Below are 22,917 nucleotides of genomic sequence, written 5' to 3'. Positions count from 1 at the left end.
ACTACTATTACTACTCTATTACTACTGCTATTACTATTACTTCTATTACTAATTCTACTACTGCTACTACTACTACTACTCTATTACTACTACTACTACTATTACTACTGCTACTACTGCTACTACTACTACTGCTACTACTACTACTACTACTACTACTACTACTGCTACTACTACTACTACTACTATTACTACTACTGCTACTACTACTACTACTATTACTACTGCTATTACTACTACTGAAACTACTACTTGCTACTACTAGTCTGAAATGTGGCAAAAGGTGGGGGCCGAATACTTTTGCAAGGCACTGTATATATAGCAGTCTATAAACTATACTATAAAGTCACACATCAACATATTTCTAGGTATTTAGTGTTGCTGTTCTTAAACCAAGCCCACGATCTCCATGCACTGCTCGTTCCTGCAGGTCGTGCTGGTGAATACAGAAGAGAGAATGTACATCATGTTAGAATGTGCTGACCTACCTGAAAGACTTAAGCACCTTGGCGTAGTTGATGACATTCTGGATCATGTAGGTGCTCAGGTCGGTGATGTGAGGGAGAGTGGTGAACATGATTTTTCCTTTCGTGTTGCTGTTATTTGCATCCTGAATGTTGCAGAAGCTGGAGGAAGAGGACCCGTGAGGTAGAGAGCTTTCCACTGGTCCCAGGACTCCCCCGGCACCCACAAGGTCAGGACAGTGCTGCGATTTGGCGGGCTTCAGAGAGTATTCAGCCATGGGGTTCTGATCCCGGTTTAAGGGCTGTGAACATCAACACAAAACCCTTCAGTTTAGGGTTGTAACCTTCCTCAGCAACCTGGTGTTCTGTCGCACCCAGTGAGCAGTGGCAGTGTAAAGTTAGTGTGCTTTCCAGGTTAAATCAACCCAGGAAAGGCCTAGTAATTCAATAGCTGATGAGAATCACATGCAAACAACTAAGGCTAGATGCAGGTTTACTACTTTCTTGAAATTAACTGCTGGGTTATTTTCTTACATACATTCAAATTAATTACATAGAATTAAATACAGGGCACCTAAGCGGGGTTTTTACTATAGAAACTCCAGATCACAGTACGACAGATGCAGGTAGACATACATACAGTAACAGGGAACAAGAATGGATCATTTGGGAGGATTTTTGCTCATTTTGGGCAAATAATAGGATTTTTGCCACTGCTGGTAGACCTGTATGACCGTACGCTTCCATACACCTGCAGATTCAGCTACTTCCTTCACACTGTGGCCTTTGGCATGCCCAAATGCAGTCACTCCTTTTTACCCATCATTAACACACATCTAACGAGACCCTCACTGCACTGCACCACCTCTATGAATCCAGTCACACAGGTATTTATAGCCCCAGCATCCTCTTGCAATTCCATCTACAGGAGCCTAAAGTTACTATCACCTAATATATATATACACACACACACACACGCACATATATATATATATATATATATATATATATATATATAGCTGACCCGGAACTGGCAGAAGTCAGAGAAGGTCTTATCGAAGGTCTTCCTGTGTGCTTCAAGCAGCTCCTGAATCATGACGTCTTGCTGTTCTGTGAGCACGACGGGTTCCTCTGCCATCCTCTTCCTCCGGATCAGCATCCTCCGCTTCTCCACAGCCTCATCTGACATAATCACTGATACACGCAAACACACCACACACATTAACAATTCATGTTTAACGTAGGTCCAGATTTTAGCTGGATTTTAGTTGTGAGGTGAGGCCTTTGTGGATCACATCAATAAACCTTAGGTGGCTATGACCCTGTCACCAGTTCACTGGTTGTCCTTTCTTAAAAAATTTACTGAACCATAACCCCAGTATTATGATACATACTCTCTGACCAGATTCATGCCAATATGCAGCCCTACTGTAGATACCTGCATATAAACCTTTTTATACCTAAGAGGTTAGACCTGCCCCCCTCAGTGCACACTGTACAGAGAGTGCTAATTTCACACGGGAGCTTTTAGCAACACTATGTTTCATCACCCCACAGAAACAACGTACATGTGACAAAACAGAAGGAGAAGGCATGGAAGCTTATTAGCAATGAGCAGTGTGACACTTCCAGCACACACAGGAAGGAAAGTAGGTGTGCTCTCAGTGTGAGAGAGCAGTGAGACAGGTGTCAAACTCACACTCCTTGAGCATGCCAATTGAGAGACATTTCTGTAGCCGGCAGAACTGGCACTGGCGCCGGTTGCTCTTCGTGATGACGCAGTTGTTCTGGAATGGGCAGCGGAATTTGGCAGGTCCCTTCATGGCTCGCCTGGAGAACACCAAAACACAGACGCACTGTAAACTCTACGGCCTGGAACTCCTGAAAGCTTCATGCCAAAACACACACACACACACACACACAATCTTGCTCATTAATAGAACTACTTCTAGCTTGTGGCTGCTGTGTATTATTGGGGCTATTGTTGCTGCCATTTGTTGTATTTTTACTATGTTAAAAGGTCCAATACAGGCTGACCGAAATACACCCCTACTCCCTCATTAGTAGTGTGCTAAAGAGGGAGGAACTACTTCTAGTGTGTTTACACTTGTAGTTCAGTTCCCTTGGTCTGGACTAAGGAAAATAGCAAAAATGATACAGTACTACAGATCAGTCCTGGTTTGCGTTCATAATGGATTTATGTAGTAGGTAAAAGTTTAGGACCACGCCCAAACTCCTCCTCTCCATTACTACACACGGTAAAACCCGCTCTTCTCCCCTCTCCTTCTCGTGACGTAAATGCCCACCCCACCACCACCCCTGCTCCACCTGATGGTTCAATTATGCTCTCCCCTAGCTTGGAAAGAGGGGTGATCTAGCTTTGGGTCCCATCAGCTCAAAGCCCCCCAGAACTCCAGCCCAAATTTCTCGAGTTCTACTTCCTTGCCTCAGCCGAGCGAGCGGAGTCCGCACTTCGCAAACGGACTTATTTGCAATCCAATCAAAATCAGAGGGGGAAGAAAGGTGACCTATAGTGTAAAACTGAGAGAAGACTGCACGTACTGGAGGTCTTATAAAACCACGTCGTCTTGATCTTAATATTAACCCACCCCAACGTACACATGCTAGTTTGTTCACCAAAGCTGTAACATTTAACGTTACTGTGGCTGCATCCCAACATACACAAGCAACTACACTCCTGAATGCAATTCTAACAGTGGCTGGCTTTGAGACAGTGTGCCGTAGTGTGGTGGTGTGTGATTTGGGACACAGCCCTGCTAAACTATAAAGCAGCAGACAGAAGAAGTTAAAGCGTAGAAAGGTGGGCAGGTCTGCACAGAGACTCACCCGTGATGAGCTCTGCATTTGGGTCGTTTCCTGTTCATACTTAAAACGAACCGCACCAGAGCTCGTTTAGAATCGAGTCGAGACCCACCTGCTCAGGCGTCCACGCTCGGCTTGTCTGGGGCACAGCAGAGTTGGAAAGGCAGCGTTCACACATACTCTAATAAACCGCACAGACAGAGCAATCACACCAGGGCTTGTTTTAACTGAACCAAAGCTGACTGGAGTAAACAGCCCATTAGCTTAGTAAAGAGTGGTACACACTTCCTCAACAACAACATACATCAGCATGTGATTGGCTGAGCCATGTTTAAATCTGCATTCATACACATTGGCTGAATTCTGAATTAATGTTAGAAAAGCTTTGGCTATTCATGGAACAATCTTTGACCGCAATGTTGCTCAGCAACCTATACCTACTGTTAACAAACTACATGGGGAAATATCTGAAATTCACAACATCCAGTGGCACTTAACTATCACTGGCTGATATGAGAAAATGCTGTCTGGTTTACTTCGTTCTACCGTCTGTTGCTTAGTAACAAAGAAACTCGCAATGCATTCTGGTTTACATTTAGCTCATGGAGTGAGCTATAAAGGAGATGCATTGACGTCATGTTCCTACTGGAACACAACCCTTTATGTCAGACTGAGCGGCAAAACATTCAGCAGCACGGCTGCAGCGTTTATCAGGGAAAAGGCCAAAGCGGGACTGAAGCAAGAGATTATCTGCTCGAGTTAAAGGCTAACTGAGGCTCAAAGCACCTGGATAAAGGATAAGGCCCCAATATGAGAGCACAGAATCGAGTGAATGAGCGACTTACAAAGGTGTATTACAGAGGTGGACCAATGCAGTGTTAGGAGTCTTGCCCAAGGACTCCTATTGATGTAGTGCTCCCAGACTGGGAATCGAACCCTGGTCTCCCACATGGTGTAATAGCTCACTGGCAGCTAGTGGTTGTATCTGTTGCACCACACCAACCACCATAGGCTCTTTTAGTAGACTGGCTCATCCAGGTTTGCCTGCTTTCTCTTTTAATTGAACTTAGCATGTCACTAAACTCCTAGCAATGGTGGGCTTGTTTTTTTCCCCACCTGTTTTCAGAGCGTGACGTCACCACTCAGTGAGCTCCCACATGTTTCAGTACCTGGATTCCAGCTGTTTCTGTAAACTGCAGCTATCCATTCATTTCTGTTCTCTTTCGCTTTCAGCGGTCTGTATTTTCAGAGCTCTGAATTCCTGCTGAATCTGTTTGTACAGCTGAACAAAGAGAACAGCTCTTTCCTGGTTTCCTGTGTTTTAGCGGCATTCACATTGAACGCTACGCTGCCACTCAGTCTGTGTTTTGCCACTCAGTGGGCGTGGCCGCAGTGAAATCTCCACCTGTGATGTCAGGTGCATACCCTTTATACTCGCTACACGCTCAAATTCCAATTTATGATAAAAAAAAAAACGGCTGATTTACACAGTAGTGCCCTTTAAAATGTAAACTGTGATGCATTTCAGTCACAGCCACACTTTTTACACAAATGGGTTGAAAAGATCGTGGTGGCTAAAGCTTCAATGCTAGTTAGCCACATGCCTTAAAATACTCCCGTTTGTCACTTGAGAAAACTGAGTTCCCGCTACAGTTGTGGAGGATAAGTCAAATTCAAATGACTCCACTGCTGTAAATACAAATCATGTTTTGGGCATCCCCTCATGGACAGCTGTGCATTTGTTGACAAGCTGAGAGATACAGAAGCATCACTGAAAGTTAAAGGAGCATGTGGACTGAGGTGGCTGAGCAATACTACCGGATTTTACGCTAATGCCACCCGGGTTACGCAGCGTTACGCAGTTCTGGGGAGAGGTCCAGTGCAGCTCCACCTGGCAATGACAGAGACGCTATTGTCCTATTTACAGTAAGGGGAGCATCAGCGTGATTCTGAAGCTGCTATTTTAAGGTATATTTGCCGAAAAATGAATAACATGTACTTAACAGTTATTTTGATTAAAATGTCTCGTTTGAACAGGACTGTATATAGAAGGCAATTGAACACAATACAGTTACATAGAACAATAGTGGGTGGCTTCTGAAAAAAACACCATGATTAAATTCACAGCATCAAACAGTCATGAGGACCTCAGGCTGTTCTCTTTGGTTAATGCTTTCGTTTTCATAAAGAGAACCATTACTGTATAAATATGGCAGTTCTGGCTGAAGGATGATTGACCACACTAAGCACCTTTACAGGTTTCCACAAGCACAATCACAATGCACAAGGATGATGGGTGGTCGGCAAATGTTCAACCATTAGCTTTAGAGTTGTGCTTCCATGCTGAGTTCCTGGTGTTTTGACAATCTTGAGGAAGGTGAAAAACCACCATGAACATTTCCGCACAAATACCACTTCTAGACCTATATTTAGACTAAACCAGTTGGCCACAGCACAGTTTCTTCAGAGTGGAACGCTTAGCGGACAAAAGCAAAGCTGGCGCAATGCCTCCTATGAAATACAGCTTTATGCAAATGTTTGGATATCAAATCAAAATAGGCTGAGTGGTAATAAGTGAACAAATCCTCTACAGCATAGAAACTTAAATATGACTGAAATATGAGGTCTGTGCTTTAAAAACACACCATGAATCTGACCTAGACTTTAAGATTTTTACATAGACATTGGTGAATAAAGACCATTGTGTCACTAAGGCAATACTTATGTACTGTTACTGTTATGTAATGTAATAAATGACTGTTATAATTATAATTCTTTTCTAACACAACAGATTTACACTGCTTAAAGATAATGATGCAGCTCAGGGCTTTCCACACTCAGCCCAGCTTAGCTCTGGCTTACAGAGAGGTCTAAGCAAACAAAAGAGACTTGTGTGACAACTGGAACGTCACTAGGAGACCAAACCAGGGAGATTCAGAGGTACAGTATCTCTAAGGACATTTCGAGAAGGCACACACACACACATAAACAATGCACGCACACATGGGTGACTGATTTTCTGCACAAGTAGAGGAGCAAAAAAGAGAGGACTTCAGTCCACATCTCTACCTGACCTATAACGTTTTTGGGAAACTGGACACAGATCAGGATAAACATGGGGTGGCACTTATTAATAACTGAATCATATGTTTGTAGACAGCATTGAATATTAACTGTTTGAATGAGGGGTGGCACAGTGGTGCAGCAGGTAGTGTGTGCTTGCTGCACAGAGGGTATACCTGCCTTGCGTTCAGCTAAATTACATAAATGTAACTATAGGTAGGCTCCGGACCCACCGCGACCCTGACCAGGAAGAAGATGAGTGGGTGGATGGACGCCTTCATTACAGCCTCGCCGTCATTACAGCCTCTTTAGTAGTGGTTACATTTACATTTACTGCATTTAGCTGATGCTCTAATCCAGAGCGACTTACAAGGTTACTTATATTACAGAGGCCAGTGTAGTGTTGGGAGTCTTGCCCAAGGACTCTTATTGGTGTAGCACTGCATAGTCATCCAGACCAGGAATTGAACCCTGGTCTCCCACATGGTGTGGTAGCTCACTGGCAGGTAGTGGTGTTCTCTGTTGCGCCACACCAACCATAGGTGGTTGATGATTAATCAGTTGGATTAATCAATTAATGCCATAATGAGATAATTGGCATAATCCGACTCTGCTAATGACACTATAGGACTTTGGTGGATATGTACGAGACCTCTCTCCATAACCGGAGGGGGGGGGGGGGGGGTCTTAATGCTAGTGTGTTGACACTCTTGGTGTTTTACACATGTCTGCAATTGAAACGTTATGTTGGGAGTTGGAACAAATAGCTAATAGCTTGTGGTGGTGAGGAGACGAGGACTGAGCGTGCCCGCTGAGCCGCTCCCTAAAGAGCCCCTCCTAAAGGCTGAAGGCTGGTCTACGAAGTGAGGGCGAGGTGTAGGCAGAGAGGAAGTTGGTTTGAGTGTTTGGTGATGGGGTGATGTAAATAAAGGCACTTTTGGAGTTCATCTAGCCTGCCGAGTGCCAAGCCAATCTGGCCACGCCCCCTTCCTGGGTACGTGCCACATAGCTGTTGTTTAGTTTTACCAAAGGTTTGGCAACGGAAGAGATAGAGAGACTGTATGAGTGCCTGTGAGTAAGCACACACCTGAAGAAGCCCTTGCAGCCCTCACAGGTCATGGCATTAAAGTGATATCCAGTAGCCTTGTCGCCACACACTTGACACACTTTTGGCTCTTCATCTTCCTCCAATTCTTCCCTAAAGCCTTCCTCCACTTCTGAGTCATCCAGCGGAGACCGCGCCTCACTCTCCGAACTCATGCTGAAGTCTGGCAAGATACCTAGAGAGGGAATGAGAGCGAGAAAGAGAGAGAAATTAATTATATGGAAAACAGGTTAAATTCCAATTAATTATCAATGATCATTATTGGCACAGACATTCAAGATCAACAAATAGACAAAAGTATTGGGACACCTGCTCATTTATTGTTTCTTCTGAACTCGTATTAAAGCGTATTAAAAATGAGTTTATCCTGCTTTGGTTGGATTAACTGTCTCTACTGTCCCAAGCAGAAGGCTTTCTACTTTGGAGCATTGCTGTGAGGATTTGATTGCATTCAGGCAATCAAACACAAAAGTGTTAGTGAGGTCATAATATCACCACTACCAACTATCATTCCAGAGAACACAACTCCACAGCTCCACAGCTCAATGCTGGAGAGCTTTAGGATTTTATACCCCTCTAGCCCACGCTTGGTATTAGGCAGCATGGTGTCAACAGGTTCATCTTTATCTGCTCCAGAGAGTCCTATTCTATTGGCAGTGCTTCTCTATAGAGACTAGACAAGCTTTATGTGCACATTTACACATCTGTGTCAGCAACAGGAACAACTTCAGGTAGCTGGATGCATTCAGCAGTAGGGGTGTCCATAAACATTTGGACATATACTGTACTTTGCTGACTTTTCAGCTCAACGCACATAATGAGGTTCATTTTTATGTGCAATTAAAGCACAATTATGTGATAATCTTGCTACTCTGCTCCCCCTACAGTCAGGAAGTGGCAATTTGGACTTTATCAGATTTACATAGAGCAGTTAGCAGCGCACAGAGCTTAGAGTAGCAACAATAACGACTGTAGTCTGTATATTACGGGTCAGTGGATCATCAATATGATTTGGAAACTGATATTTTTGGGCACAAATGCTACATACTGTTGCTTTAAGATCTAGCAACTCTACAAAAACAAACCTCCATTATTAAATGTCAAGAATTAGCACAGAATTATTTAATGCACCACTTATTTAATGTAACAACTCGTAACTTCGTATGCAGACATTCACCAGGTGAAGACTGTTCACCATGGAACAGATTGGTACCCCTACCCTGCAGACGTGCCGAGTTCTCATGCTCATTCTCTCCTTTGGAAGAGCTCCCTCGCATTGCTCAGAACGCGACCTACACACATAAATCGCACGTTACCATGGAAGCCATGAGGGACCACTAACTCCTCTCAGTGCCCGTCAAGCCTTTCTCCTCTTCTGGTTACTAAGGCAGTGATAATGTTAATCAGCCAAGAGCATATCCCTCTGCTTTAATTCAGCCTTATTACAGTGTCTTCACCTCACAGGTCTCTGAATCCTGGCATTTACGTGATACGTTTGGTCTTTGGTTCTAGCTTTGCAGAATAGTTTGTTTATAAAACCCCTATATTTTACATTTAGCACCTTAGGAACAGCTACACACAATAAAAAAAGTATTGGGACACCCCTTCTACTCATTGAATTCAGGTCCTTCATTCAGTCCCATTCAGCCACAGGTGCATAAAATCAAGTACCTAGAGCTCACTGACCTCCAGCGTGGTTCTGTAGAAGCACGCCATCGGTCCAAAACAAGTCAGGGGGTTAAATTTCTTCCCTCCTAGATATCCCACCATCTACTGTGAGTGGTGTTATTGAACAGTGGAAGCATTTAGGAACCACAGCAACATGGCCACCAAGTATCAGACCACGTAAAGTTGCAGCGTGGAGTCACTGAGTGCTGAAGGTCACCTAGGGATTTAGGGATTTAGAAAATCGGATGGGTGTAATGTGGAGGTGTCCCAATACTTTTGTCCAAGCAGATTCCAATTATGTCAACAAGTTAAAAACAGCATTAATCTTGGGAGATTAATACAATCTTATAATGCAATCACAGCAGCGTTCCGACATCTAGTGTAAAACCTTCACAGAAGAGTACAGGCTGCCCTTGATTTCAGAAGAAATGCTGGTCAAACCTTTGGACGTACAGCCTATGTGTCAGGAGCTGTAGAACTGAGAGGCAGCCTCTACAGCACAAGCATGAGGGCACCAGGTTCAGTCATGAAATATGAAAAATAAACACTTTATATAAGGCATAGATTAAAAGCAATACTAATCATCACGAAGCATCAGACTTTCTGCTAGTTATGTAAAGACGTTAAGGGTCAGCCCAGATGAACCATAAACCTGCACTATGAAGAAGCTGGTCTAATTTAAAGTGTGACTAACCGCTGGCAGTGCAATTTAGCCCAAGACTTCACTACTTGAACAAGAAGGCCATTAAGGCTTCTACTGGAAGTGTGGAGTAAGAGTTACAGAGTCAGGGGAGGCACCACTCACACAGTGCTCACCACCATCACACCTCACCTCTACACCTCGCTCACCCTGCTGGCTATGGCTCCCCTGCCTCGTTTCTACCGTGTGCCTGTAAATCAGCACAGTTCTCCACAATTATCAGACCCCTCAGTAATGATGAGGTATTCATTCAGGGCACTTTGTGCTCCTTCATCTGCAATAACAGCTTCTCTTCTGGGAAGGGATTTACAGTAGATGCTGGAACAGTTCTGTGAGGATTTGATTGCATTTAGCCACAAGAGGATTAATGAAGTGAGGTACTGACGGTAAAGCTATTGGACAGAGCTCAGTCACTCCACAGCCCACAGCTAGGGCCTAAAACCCAACTAGCTGCTGCATGGCACTGGCATTGGCTTGGCTTGGCTTACACTACATGGACAAAAGTATTGGGACACCTGCTTATTAAAAACTTTATCCTGCTTTTGGTGGAGTAACCGTCTCTTCTGTCCAGATTTTGGAGCATTGCTGTGAGGATTTGATCGCAGTCAGCTACAAAAAGTTAGGATGTTGGAAGATCTCCCATTTACCTTGGCCCCAACTTAGCCAAAAAATATTGGATAGAGCACCATCCGCCATTCCACAGAACACAGATCTTCCACTGCTCCACATCTTAATGCTCGGGGGCTTTATACCCCTCTAGCCCACATCTGGCATTAGGCAGCATGGTGCCAAGAGGTTCATGTTTATCTGCTCCAGAGCGTCCTATTCTATTGGCAGTACTTCTACTACTAGACTAGACAAGCCGTGTGTATACATTTGCACATCTGTGTAAGCAATGGGTGCAACTTAAGGTAGCTGAATGCTTTCAATAGAAGAAGTGTCCACACACACACACACACACACATACATATATATATATATATATAGTTATTTCCATCTCTATATATTTTTAATTCTATGTTATTTTGTTTGATCCTTATATTTGATACGTCCATTCTTTTGTTTTTTATCCTTGTAGTTTTAAGTGACAGTCTTTAAAGCTTTTCACTATAACTCTTATGATGTGTATGACTACTTATGTGACAAAGAAACTTTGATTTGATTAATTCACATGATATAGGGGATGAATTACAAGGCTTCTATATGAATCACTGCACTGGATCGAGTATGAGCTTGCACATGTTTATAATTTCATAACTATAAAGGTGTTTCTGATGTTCTGCTTTTGAAATCTGAAAGAACCTAAGCTAATCTGATTTGGTTACCATTAAACAAACAAGTTGTGACCTATTGTGGGCTTCTGTTTACGATAACTGAACAGTTCGTCTTCAGGGTACTGTTTCAAAACTGAACATTCCAGTTTTGTGACAACACTACCCACAATGCTTTTCTATGGAGATTATACAAAGATTTACATTCAATTACTGATATAAATAATTCAATATCCCCTATAGATGATTAATTAACTGCTACACTATATGTCCAAATGTTTGTGGACACCCCTTCTAACGAATGTAATCAGCTATGTTTAGTTGCACCTATTGTTGACAAAGCTTGTCTAGTCCCTGTAGAGAAGTACTGCCAATAGAATAGGACTCTCTGGAGCAGAAAAACATGAACCTATTGGCACCATGCTGCCTAATGCCAGGTGTGGGCTAGAGGGGTATAAAGCCCCCCAGCATTGAGCTGTGGAGCAGTGGAAGAACTATGTTCTCTGGAATGATGGTGGCGCTCCATCCAGTACTTCTGGAATGAGTTGGGGAGTTGGGGATGATGAGGTGGAGTGGCGATCATGCTACATCCTGACCTTACTACAGCTCCTGTTGCTGAATGCAGTCAAATCCACACAACAATGCTCCTCCAAAATCTAGCAAAAAGCTTTCTTCCCTGGACAGTAGCGACAGTTACTCCAACAAAAGCAGGATCAACTCTTGCTTAATACACTTGATTTTAGAAGAAACATAATTAAAAAAGAACAGGAGTCCAAATAGTTTTGTCCACTGTCTTATCAAGTCACAGAATCCTTTTTTCAGTACTATACACAACACATTCTGCTCAGAGTGTTTATTAGAAGTATTTGGACTACAGCACTTGTTGCTGAATGCGGTCAAATCTGCACAACAATGCAATCCAAAATATAGCAGAAAGCCTTCCTTGACAGTAGAGACAGTTACTCCAAACAAAAGACCTTTTATTATTTTATTATTTTATAAGAACTAATGAATGAGCAGGTGTCACAATACTTATGCCCATATAGTGTATGTCAGTGCAGCTAAGATGCACCTTAGGAGGGGTGTCTGGATATTTTTTGCACATGCACTAACACCTATTATACAGTGCGATACAGTAAAACAGCCCAATAATTATACTACTACTACTACTACTAATAATAATAATAATAATAATAATAGTACTAATAGTAATAATGCCTGTGTTATTGAGACGTCAGAATAACAAGTAAAATAAAAAGAGAGAGTATTTGGAGAGAGCAGGATTGAGTAGGCTGAGGGTGAGGGGCCAAAGTGCAGCATGAGGCGGTAGCTGATTATCTGGATTGGTTCCACAGCGTGGTTCTCACAGCAGGAGTGAAGTGTGTGCATAGGTGCGAGTGTAACAACTAGTGTAACCCGCTGTGTGCTTGTTAGAATTTCAGCCGAAGCAATTTTGTTGAGGAATATAATTTTCTCCGTTAATTATTAATATGGAATTCAGTTCCAGGTCGACTGGACTGGTATTCTCTCCTTATGTAATCGTTGCTTGGCCTTGGTTCGTCCAAATGAAAGGAATTTCCTTTCAGTTTCGCAACAGGTCTAATCTTGGCTGATCTGCTGTTTTAAAACTGTGTGAGAGTTGCTGTGGTGTTTGTCAATCGCCTCACATTCATTCACCTTCATGCTAAACTCCTCACTGTGTGCAAAGATCACTTCAGATTACCATCAAACTTTCTGCAGAAATGCATCACTGCAATGGTAACACTGTAACTTGACAGCATGGATATACTGTACATTCTGTACGTTCAGGTACTATGGAACACAATAACAACAGTATATCTGTACAGTACAGCGAAACACAATTCTCCTCTTTGCTTATATCCCAGCTTAGAAAGCCAGGTCAGAGCTCAGGGTCAGCCATGCTACAGCACCCCTGAGCACTGTGGGTTAAAGGCCTTGCCCAAGGGCCCAAAAGTGACAGCTTAGTGGATCCTGCACTGTAACCGCCGAGCCACCACTGCCCTACGTCTAAAGGTGCCAGAAACAATTTCTGAGGTAAGATTTTCTGACCTTTATCAAGCAAAATCAGGCACAAACTCAATGGTCAAGTGAACACATCCCACAACATCTTTAATATATACGCTATCTGACAGACTCCTACTCCTATTGGCTGGCAGGTAGTAAGCCGGTGGTAGACCAGTGCTGATCCCTCGCTTAGAAGGCCAGTGCCTTATCTATTAGGCCACAGGGGCTCAGAATAAGGTCTAGACCTGTTGGAATATTCAGAATCAGATTCAGGGCCAAAAAAGCCAGTATGACTACACATGTTAGCAGCTTTGTCCCCAGAGCTTGACTTGAAATCTTGCCTAAAACTGCTTGTAGGTATACCCTGGTGTGGACTGACACGCTATAACAGCTATTTTTAGCTCAGGAATCAGAAAATTGTACATGTCTTTCACTCTGCTCTTTCTAATGGAAGCATAACAGAATGTTCCCCGGTCATTTTTCTAGACGTTTAATGATGATCATTAAGTCATAATAGTACATAACAGCATAAATGTACTAGAAAAAAGGCCTGACAGGGGCTCTTTTGTCTGCAGGCCTAAAAGCCAGAAATGCCGCTGTTACTACAGCATTCAGCAGGAAGTGCTGTTTAATTACAACAACAGGTGTCAAATTGTTTAAGCACTCGTATGGGAAGCTCTAAATGTGTTTGTGTGTGTGTGTGTGTGTGTGTGTGTTAGGGAGTGTTGAGAAGTGAAAAGGACTAGGTATGCTTTCTAATCCATTATTATTTCCACACTTAATCAGTTCAGCACACGGTTTTGTGTTTAACTGAGACAGGTCATCACACTGGGCAGTTCGAAAGCTGTTCATCTGGCCTTTAGAAAACCTTCATTCACATCTACTTAATCAGATAACACAACATTCTACAAGCTACACCTGTACCTTGACTCTGACTACTATATCTCTATATGCACCAATCAGCCAAAACATTAAAACCACCTGCCTAATATTGTGTAGGTTCACCTTGTGCCGCCAAAACACCCCGGCCTGGACTCAGATGTGTGTGCTACTGTAGCTCCTCTGTGGGATCAGAGCTCATGGATTAGCCTTCGCTCCCCAAAAGCATCAATGAGTCTTGGGGACCCATGACCCTGGCGCCGGTTCTCCGCTTGACCTTCCTTGGACACTTTTGGTAGGTACTGATCACTGCATACTGGGAACACCCAATCTGGCCTGTCCCACCTGATGTTTTGGAGATGCTCTGCTCACGGTTCCATCGTCACCTTCAAGAACTGACTGTTCACTTACTGACTAATATGTAGATCCCATTGCTTGACTGGTGCCGTTGTGACAAGATAATCAATGTTATTCATTGATTTTTTTCAGTGGTTGTAATGTTATAATCAGCCATAACATTAGTACCAGGTGAAGTGAAAAAATTATCTTTATCTACAGCGGCTCCATCTGTCTGTGGATATATTAGGCAGCAAATGAACAGCCAGTTCTTGAAGGTGATGATGTGTTAAAAGCAGGAAAGTGTAAGAATCAGTTCAATATGTGATGGCTTTGCTCTTAGATCCCCTTGTAGCACCTTTGTTTTTAGAGTGTTAGGTCAATGGCATGGTGGCCACTGTAAGAAACCACTTTGTCTTCTTTCATTTTTACTTTGCATTTGTGTTTAAAAAGGAAAACTTTATATGTTTTGAAAATATTTAGTGTTTTTCTTTTAGGGGGGTATAGCTAAAAAAGTAGCACACAGGAAGTGACGCAAGAAGTTAGTAGTTTTGCTCCAAAGCTGGGTCTACATGGTAGTTGGAAGAGCCTTTCCAAAACTGCTTACCAGGGTGGCCCGCATGTATGGTGGCAGTTAGTAATTGTGGATAACAGGCTAAAATGTGGTGGTTTTCCCTTGTAACCACTGTAAATCTATGTGAGATAGAGGGTTACCCAGAGTTACCATGTAATACCATGGGGAAATGGTGATAGACATGTGCATACAGGATAACACTGTTTCTGGCCCTGCTAACACAGACGAATTGGCCGACCCCCTGGTCTTTTTTAGGTGTTTATTTGATTACAATCTTTTTGAGCACATGAACTAACCTGACCAAACTTTAGCAATTGACATTCTAATGTGGGTTACAAAAGCCCCTCGATATCAGGATTACTGTCTCTCTCCTGCAGAAATGAGAGTAGATCCTGTGCATCGACCAGACAAAGATATGAGTTTATCTTTGTCACAAAAACAAGACAATAAAACCAGAGCAATCTGAGTATTAAATGGAAAAAGTGAATGATATAGTCAGCACCACTTAATGCACATGCAATCTGACCCTGCACTAAAAATAAATAAATAAATAAATAAATAAATAAACAGCACCCTAAGAATAACACCCTAAATGTGTTTCAGTTCAAGGGTTTTGTTATTTGCTTCAAACCCGATGATTTGATAGAAATTTTCTGTGTGCGCCTAAAAGGGTTCACGCTGAGCATCGTGCCGAAACTTCCTTTCCATAATAAAACCGCAGTAATGTATGATTTCGATCAGCTTACTGCTTTTACAACGGCGGACACCATAAAATATGATAAAATACACCAATGTTTAATTAATAAATGTATATATTTACAAAAAAAACACTATAAACTATCCCTCCACCACACAATGCAGTCCGTTAACAGTGAGCACTGTTGTTAAGCCTGAGGAGGTTTTGTCCAAAATAAAATTTTGCTAAAATAATAAAACTAAATATGTTTAAGTTTATTCAAGGTGCTGATTAGAAATGCACAGATTTTTCTTCTTTCTGAAGGGACTGCTACAGAAAACTGTAGCAGTTTTCACGCTATTTAGGGAGAACTGAATAAAACAGCAACAAAAAAAATTGTGAAACACGATAAAAGTTCCTCCACCTGTCAGGGTCAGTCACTGGTCAACTTAAACTCTGGTGGCTAAGCAGGCTAACAGGAGAAGTTAGACACTATGACACCCTTTACCTCAAAAGTTTCCATTTTTAAAAAGCTGCAAACTAGCTAACGACTGGGCAAATCAGAGGGGCATTAATATGGAAGTCAGATGTTGTGAGCCAATCAGATTTCAGGACTAGAACTATCCATTTTATAATGCGAATGTTGCTGCTCCCACAACCCCCTGAGAGGGCCTGCTGCCTAACCCTGTCTATGAACTCAGCAGACCCACACCTCCCCACATCCCAAAACCTCCACTATAAAACTGGGATTTTTAAACTGTCATTTTTAAAGACTGTATTTTTTTTCAATTAATAAGTTAGTAACTAAAAGTATTAACCTACTTGTTTTAATATTAATTCAGAATGGGGGTGACACAATATCGTTATATTGGCATATTGTGATTAGGGGTGCACCAATCCGACACTAGGATTGGATATCGGTCCTGATACTAACACAATTAGCTGGATCGGGTAGTGGATAATTAGTCTGATTCAAAGAATCGATCCATTCACAGAACCCGATTCCAAGAACCTACAGACCTCATACACACATCAGAGCAAACAGCAAGACCTCCCCTAACCAGCCTGTCTTCCAACCGGTCATCAACTATCAGTCTTTAGTCTCACAGACTTCACATTACAGAATAAAAGTCCTGAGCCCAGACAGCACTGTGCCGAGGTCCAGCACAGTTATTCATTTTAGTGACCAATAATCAGAAATTGGGCTCATTTATATCTGTGTTGATTTTTTTTGTTTGATTTAAGTTAGTAAAGTAATATTTACGTCAGTCCTGATGCCTTAAATTTAACAATACAATGATACAATGATACAATGGTATCGGATCTGTATTGGGTATCGGCCGATTTGGTAGTTCGGTATCTGTATCGGAACAGAAAAAGATGGATTGGTACATCCCTAATCATGAAAAAAAAGTTTTGCAGTAATGTATCGATTCTCAAAAGCACAGCACTGATTTTTAATGAATAGTTTAGGTGTAAAGACTGAAGCCAGAAAGCGGTTCGTTTAGTGTTGTATAGTGTTTATCCCCTGACCACTAGAGAGCAGTGTTGTACTCTGACCTCACATCCCACTGTTCTGATTGGATAACAGATAAACTTTTCTTTTACTTGGAAATTTATGAATCTGTGACTTTTATACTATTATCGCAATACACCGATCAGCCATAACATAAGTACCACCTGCCTAGTATTGAGTAGGATTCCCTTGTGCTGCCACAGCTGATCTGACCGTTCAAGGCATGGACTCCACAAGACCTCTGAAGGCGTCCTGTGGTATCTGGCACCAAGGCTAATGTTAGCAGAAGTCCTTTAAGATGTGAGGTGGGGCCTCCATGAATCACATCAGTTCCATGACCCTGTGGCTAGTTCACCCATTGTGCTTTTTTGGATGCGTACCGGGAACACACAAGACCTGCCTGATGTTCTGGAGATGTTCTGACCCAGTCATCTAGCCTCACAGTTTGGTTCTTGATGGATCAGATTCTTATGCTGCTGTAAACACATCATCTCCTTCAAGAGCTGACTGTTCCCCTGCTGCCTAATCTGTAGATCCCACCCCTGGACAGATGCTGCTGTAGATGAACAAAATCAATGACTTTCACTTTTCAGTGGTACTAATGTTATGGCTGATCGGTGTATTGCAATAACAGTATAAAAGTCACATTATCATCTTCAACAACCTAACTTTATACTTTTCGACATGACATGAAACTGGCAGTTGTGTCTTTACACTGTGTAAGGCTGCCACTGTGTTTTTAGCATCAGCATTGCAGTGTATATGTGCAATAGTCCCATAGCAGGACGTGCAATGACCCATAATTTAATCAGACACGTCAGGCTGCAACTTTTCTGTTGCTTGATACAAAAGGTAAATTCACTGTTCTCAGTTTCTACGATGCACATTATATACCAATATCTCATTTATTTCACTCCAGATTTCAACACAGATTATTAATTAGTGCATTATTATTAGCATGACATGACATGTGGGATCAGTGAATTCTGGTGAAATCTGTGGAAATTTGGTGTATTTTTTAGATTTAGAACAAAGTTATGTCAGTTTTTTTATCTTCCAGTATCATACAGATGGGCAGTGGTGGCTCAGCGGTTAGAGCGCCGGGCTATTGATAACAGGGTTGTGGGTTCGATTCCTGGGCTTGGCAAGCTGCCACTGTTGGGCCCTTTTCTGCTCCCTGGGCACTGGAGTTGGCTGCCCACCACTCTGGGTGTGTATACTCACTTCCCCCCCAACACACACTAGTGTGTGTGCACTATCACAGATGGGTTAAATGCATACAATATGTGCACCTTACCTTATATATATATATATATATACATATATTCACATTACATATACTGTGTCCCAATTTCATGCTCCAAAGTGACCTTTTACACTGACTTCCACTTTCCTCAAGTTAAGGTGTGACTGTCTGTGATGTTTTGCTGGTGGGAGTGTCTGAAAAAGGTGTGTTTATGGTACCCTGCGATTGATCGTCTCCAACAGAACATGTATGAGTGCGAATTTGAGAGATTTCTTTTTCGTCTTTGTGGAAATACGACGTCTGTGTGTGGCAGCAGTGCTATACAGATGTGTATGTATGTGTATATGTATGCATAATTTGTTGTTAAAATCAATACGGACACTGTTGGGGGAAAAACAACGAACGATTTGACAACAAACCCCTCGGACTTGAGTCGGTTTACCTCTCCATGACAAGGAATTGTGCCGAAATTTTAGTAATTCTGTGGAATTTGCCTTTAAGGCCGACTCCTAATTTACACTTCACACAATTCCACCTTAAAAGGTCCCTATTTAAGGTGGAACTGAACATGTCAATAAGAAACCTGCTTAAGCTTCACTGAAACTCAGAGCAGTTGATGGGTCTGAGATGTCACTGAGCTGATATGGATCTACCCACTTCAGCAGCCAACTAGGTCAGGCACCTACTGCAACATGCATATATGTAATGTGGGTGACCCAGGTTGAAATATGCAGCCTGGCCAGTCCTTTGCACCCCACCCCTCCCCAAAACAGCGTTATACCCAGTACATTAACCTAGCTGTGCATGTGGCTTAACAGTTAACACCGGCGGCCCACCTGCAACCCTAACCCCATAATTTCTTCTACACTACATTGACAAAAGTATTGGGACGCCTTCTTTTTCACAGTTTCTTATTAAACCAACCAAGTCTAAGATTTCTTCGGAGGAGGTGTTAGTGGGGTTAGTGAGCCCACCTCATCCCCAACTCCCCAACTCATCTCAAAAGTACTGGAAGGAGCACCAACCACCACTGCGCCACAGCTCAATGCTGGGGGGCTTTAAATCCCCCACGCCTGGCATTAGGCAGCATGGTGCCAACAGGTTCATGCTTGGTTCAGTGGTTAGTGCTATTCTACTGACCGTACTCCTACTGTCTACAGGGACTAGAGCACCCACCGTGTGTGTGTGTGTGTGTGTGTGTGTGTGTGTGTGTGCATTGGCACATCTGTGTCAGCAATGGCTGCAACCTGAAGTAGCTGAAGTAGCTGGATCTGTGTATCTTCTGGAACATGACCTAGGAGGAAAATCACTAATCACAGTTCCTCAAACTCTCCAACTTCCAACCCCCAACCCTTCTGTAACTTCTCAGAGGTTCTAGCTAAACCTGCTGCCACAGAACCCAGAATATCCTTCCAGGAAGCAGGAGACATGCCTGTACAGTGCACTGGACAACTCACCGAGCTCCTCTCGGGCGCTGTAGGAGAACACAGGTCCAGAGTTGTGACCCAAGTTAGTTAGGAGCTCCATTCAGAGAGAGAGAGAGAGAGAGAGACCCTTCATAACCGCTGGCTCTGACACTTCCCTCCCCACAACACAACACCACCACAGAGCCGAGCACAGCACGTCCCCCACACACCACCACACCACCACACCACCTCACTCACCACCTCACTCACCATGTCACACACGTACTGTTTGTCTCAGGTCCCGTGTCCAAACGTACAGCTGACGCTGCCATCACGGCCTGTGTCCTAAAAGTCGAGGTACGAGTGACGGGTCCACTGCTCGCATTTTCGAGGTTTGGGCTTCGTCCCGGCAGAGCGAACAACAACGACCTTCTCTGGAGTGGAGGAGTGGAGGAGAGGTGGAGGAGCGGTGGAGCGGGGGAGCGGAGGAGAGGTGGAGCAGGGGACGCAGCTCACTTTCCACACCCGTATTGGGGCAGGGCAGGGACCGCCCCCTTCATGTGATTGGCTACTAGTTGACGGTTGCGCTCAAAGCGTGGGAGAGTTGCCTTCCTATTTAGATGTCCAAATGTTTGTGGACACCCCTTCTAATGTTCAGCTGCTTCAGTTGTCGACACAGATGTGCAAATGCACACACACACACACACACACACACACACACACACACACACATTCAGCTTGTCTAGTCCCTGTAGAGAAGTACTGCCAATAGAATAGGACTCTCATGATGAACCTATTGGCACCATGCTGGTCACTGTACAGCGAAATGTGTCCTCCGCATTTAACATTTTACCCATCTGTGGTAGTGAACACACACACACACACACACACACACACACACACACACACACACACACACACACACACACACACACACACACACACCCAGAGCGGTGGGCAGCCAACTCCAGCACCCGGGGAGCCGAAAGGGTAAAGGGCCTCGCTCAAGGGCCCAACAGTGGCAGCTTGCCGAGCCCAGGAATCGAACCCACAACCCTGTTATCGATATCCCTGCGCTCTAACCGCTGAGCCACCACTGCCCCTACAATGCCAGGTGTGGGCTAGAGGGGTATATAAAGCCCCCCAGCATTGAGCTGTGGGGCAGTGGAAGTACTGTGTTCTCTGCAGTGATGGTCGGTGCACCATCCAGTACGTTTGAGATGAGTTGGGCAGGTGATCGTCCAACATCCTGACCTCACTAATGATCCAATGGCTGAAAGCAATCAAACACTCACAGCAATGCTAAAAAGAAAATACTAGAAATCCTTCTCTGGACTGCAGAGACAGTTAGTCCAATAAACTGCTGCTCACTCGTAACAATTATACAACCCCGTAACGGCGATTCAACCCCGTCACATTCAGAAACGTTACAGGGGGGGAGGGGTTTGTACCAGCGAACACTGTTGTACAGATAGGGTGTATTTTTTCACGCCGGGTACGTCTGTATTTGGCACAATACCAAGTATTTTGGTGAATATTTGTTAACTAAGATGGTACGGGGTTGAAACGTAGAGCTCCACCAGCTTTTGATATCTAGAGTAGTTGGTGTGGCGCAACAGATAACACCACCACCTACCATTGCGTTACAACAACACCATGTGGGAGACCAGGGTTCGATTCCTGGTCTGGGTGACTATGCTGCGCTACACCAATAAGAGTCCCTGGGCAAGACTCCTAACACTACATTGGCCCACCTCTGTAATACGAGTTACCTTGTAAGTCGCTCTGGATAAGAGCGTCTGCTAAATGCCATAAATGTAAATGTAGAGTAGATGGAAGATAATCTCACCACTGTATGAACCATACGATCAAAAAGATTTAATTGACGTCACACGTCTTCAAAATTGTGTCAGAAGATCAAGACTGTCTGAAGAGTAGGAAATGCTGCCTACTCAGACAGGAAGGCACCCAGTCATGGCTGAACTGAAGATTTGTCATCTAGTCTTTAGTAATGCGAATGCTAATGACAACACAGCTAATCGCTTATGTCTAGCAGTGAACTGTCGATACCTGGCAACTGGGGTTCAATGGGCCTGAGGGACAATATTTAGAAATATTTACATAATAAAAAAAACATGTTAATAAGCCAAAAGTGCAATATTTACATTTTAATACTCAAATGAGACGTCAATTCATGGTGGCATACCGAAATGCTAATATTCATCAGGAAACATTTATTTAATTAATTTTTTTTTTTTTTTTTTTAAATGAATGCATGCTAAAGACGTGGTAATGCTACATTCTGTTCACCGACCACGTTCATGTTAAACGTTTCGATAATTTTATACTACTTCGAAACGTTAGCTTTTAGCTAAAGGCTCTGAAGTTTACCACAACTGGTTTGACAATCCTTTACTGGAGTTTTACAGTAAATCTAACCAAAATATGTCCATCTTCTTATGTCCCCAGGTTAGCATTGTTAGCATTAGCATTGATACCAGTTAATAACAATGCATTACTCGGTACTTTGTGCATCTAAATATCATGGAAAACTGATTTCATGGGACACAGATGGACAGGAGTGCTGATGTACAGAGCAGGCATCTTGGATTTTGAACTCTGGGTTGGTGAGGCTCTCCCGATTTTCTGAGTTGGTGGGCCGTTCTGGTTGAAATTTCCTACTTGGAAGTTGAATTGGGATGCAGTACACGCCACTACATAATGCAACATTTTAGTGAATTTCCTATCAAGTAGGACGTCGTCACGTCCGGCTCTGAACATTAGCGTTAACGAACTTCGGCCTGCATCATTCAACAGAGAGCCTTTCAGTTGTTAAGCTCCTTTAAAACTCTTCGATGAGCTTCAGCATCGCCAACAGGAGCGCAGCTAATATGTCTGGAAGTCTCTCCAACATGGACGAAAGACTAGTCTGTCTTGGCTGAAGCTCTGATTTTAGCGCTGCACAGCGGTGAACACGTTCATTGTGGAAAGCAGTGGCGTTCAGATGGTGAAGAGTCTTAGGGTCAAGTCCACTAGGAATCCTCCGGTGGGGAGTTTAGTAAAGCAGAGGAGCAGCAGAGTGTTTCTTTATGCTAACACCACATAAAATCTGTGAAGGAACAGACTGAAGACCAGCACTTACTGAGCTTCATTCTGGAGGAGAAA

General features: G+C 43.3%; 1 protein-coding gene across 2 annotated transcripts in view; it reads right to left on the bottom strand.

The window, feature by feature from the left end:
* The window catches only part of nr1i2 (nuclear receptor subfamily 1, group I, member 2), a 34,195-nt gene extending 13,990 nt beyond the window's left edge, over nt 1–20,205 (bottom strand). The window contains exons 1-5 of one of the 2 annotated variants that reach the window (XM_072685492.1): nt 20,023–20,205; nt 7,438–7,630; nt 2,164–2,294; nt 1,489–1,658; nt 489–766 (exon numbers count right to left, since the gene is read on the bottom strand). In XM_072685492.1, coding sequence (XP_072541593.1) covers nt 489–766; nt 1,489–1,658; nt 2,164–2,294; nt 7,438–7,610 — 752 coding nt within the window. In that variant the 5' untranslated portion in view covers nt 7,611–7,630; nt 20,023–20,205. Of the gene's footprint in view, nt 1–488; nt 767–1,488; nt 1,659–2,163; nt 2,295–3,311; nt 3,405–7,437; nt 7,631–20,022 lie in introns of those variants that run through there. The other variant, XM_072685493.1, reaches the window with a different exon arrangement.
* Nucleotides 20,206–22,917: the final 2,712 nt, after the last annotated feature.

This window comes from Salminus brasiliensis, chromosome 8 (genome assembly GCF_030463535.1).
Source record: "Salminus brasiliensis chromosome 8, fSalBra1.hap2, whole genome shotgun sequence".
NCBI lineage: Eukaryota > Metazoa > Chordata > Actinopteri > Characiformes > Bryconidae > Salminus > Salminus brasiliensis.
Note: the sequence above shows the minus strand (reverse complement) of the source record. Positions and strands in the feature narration are given on the sequence as shown.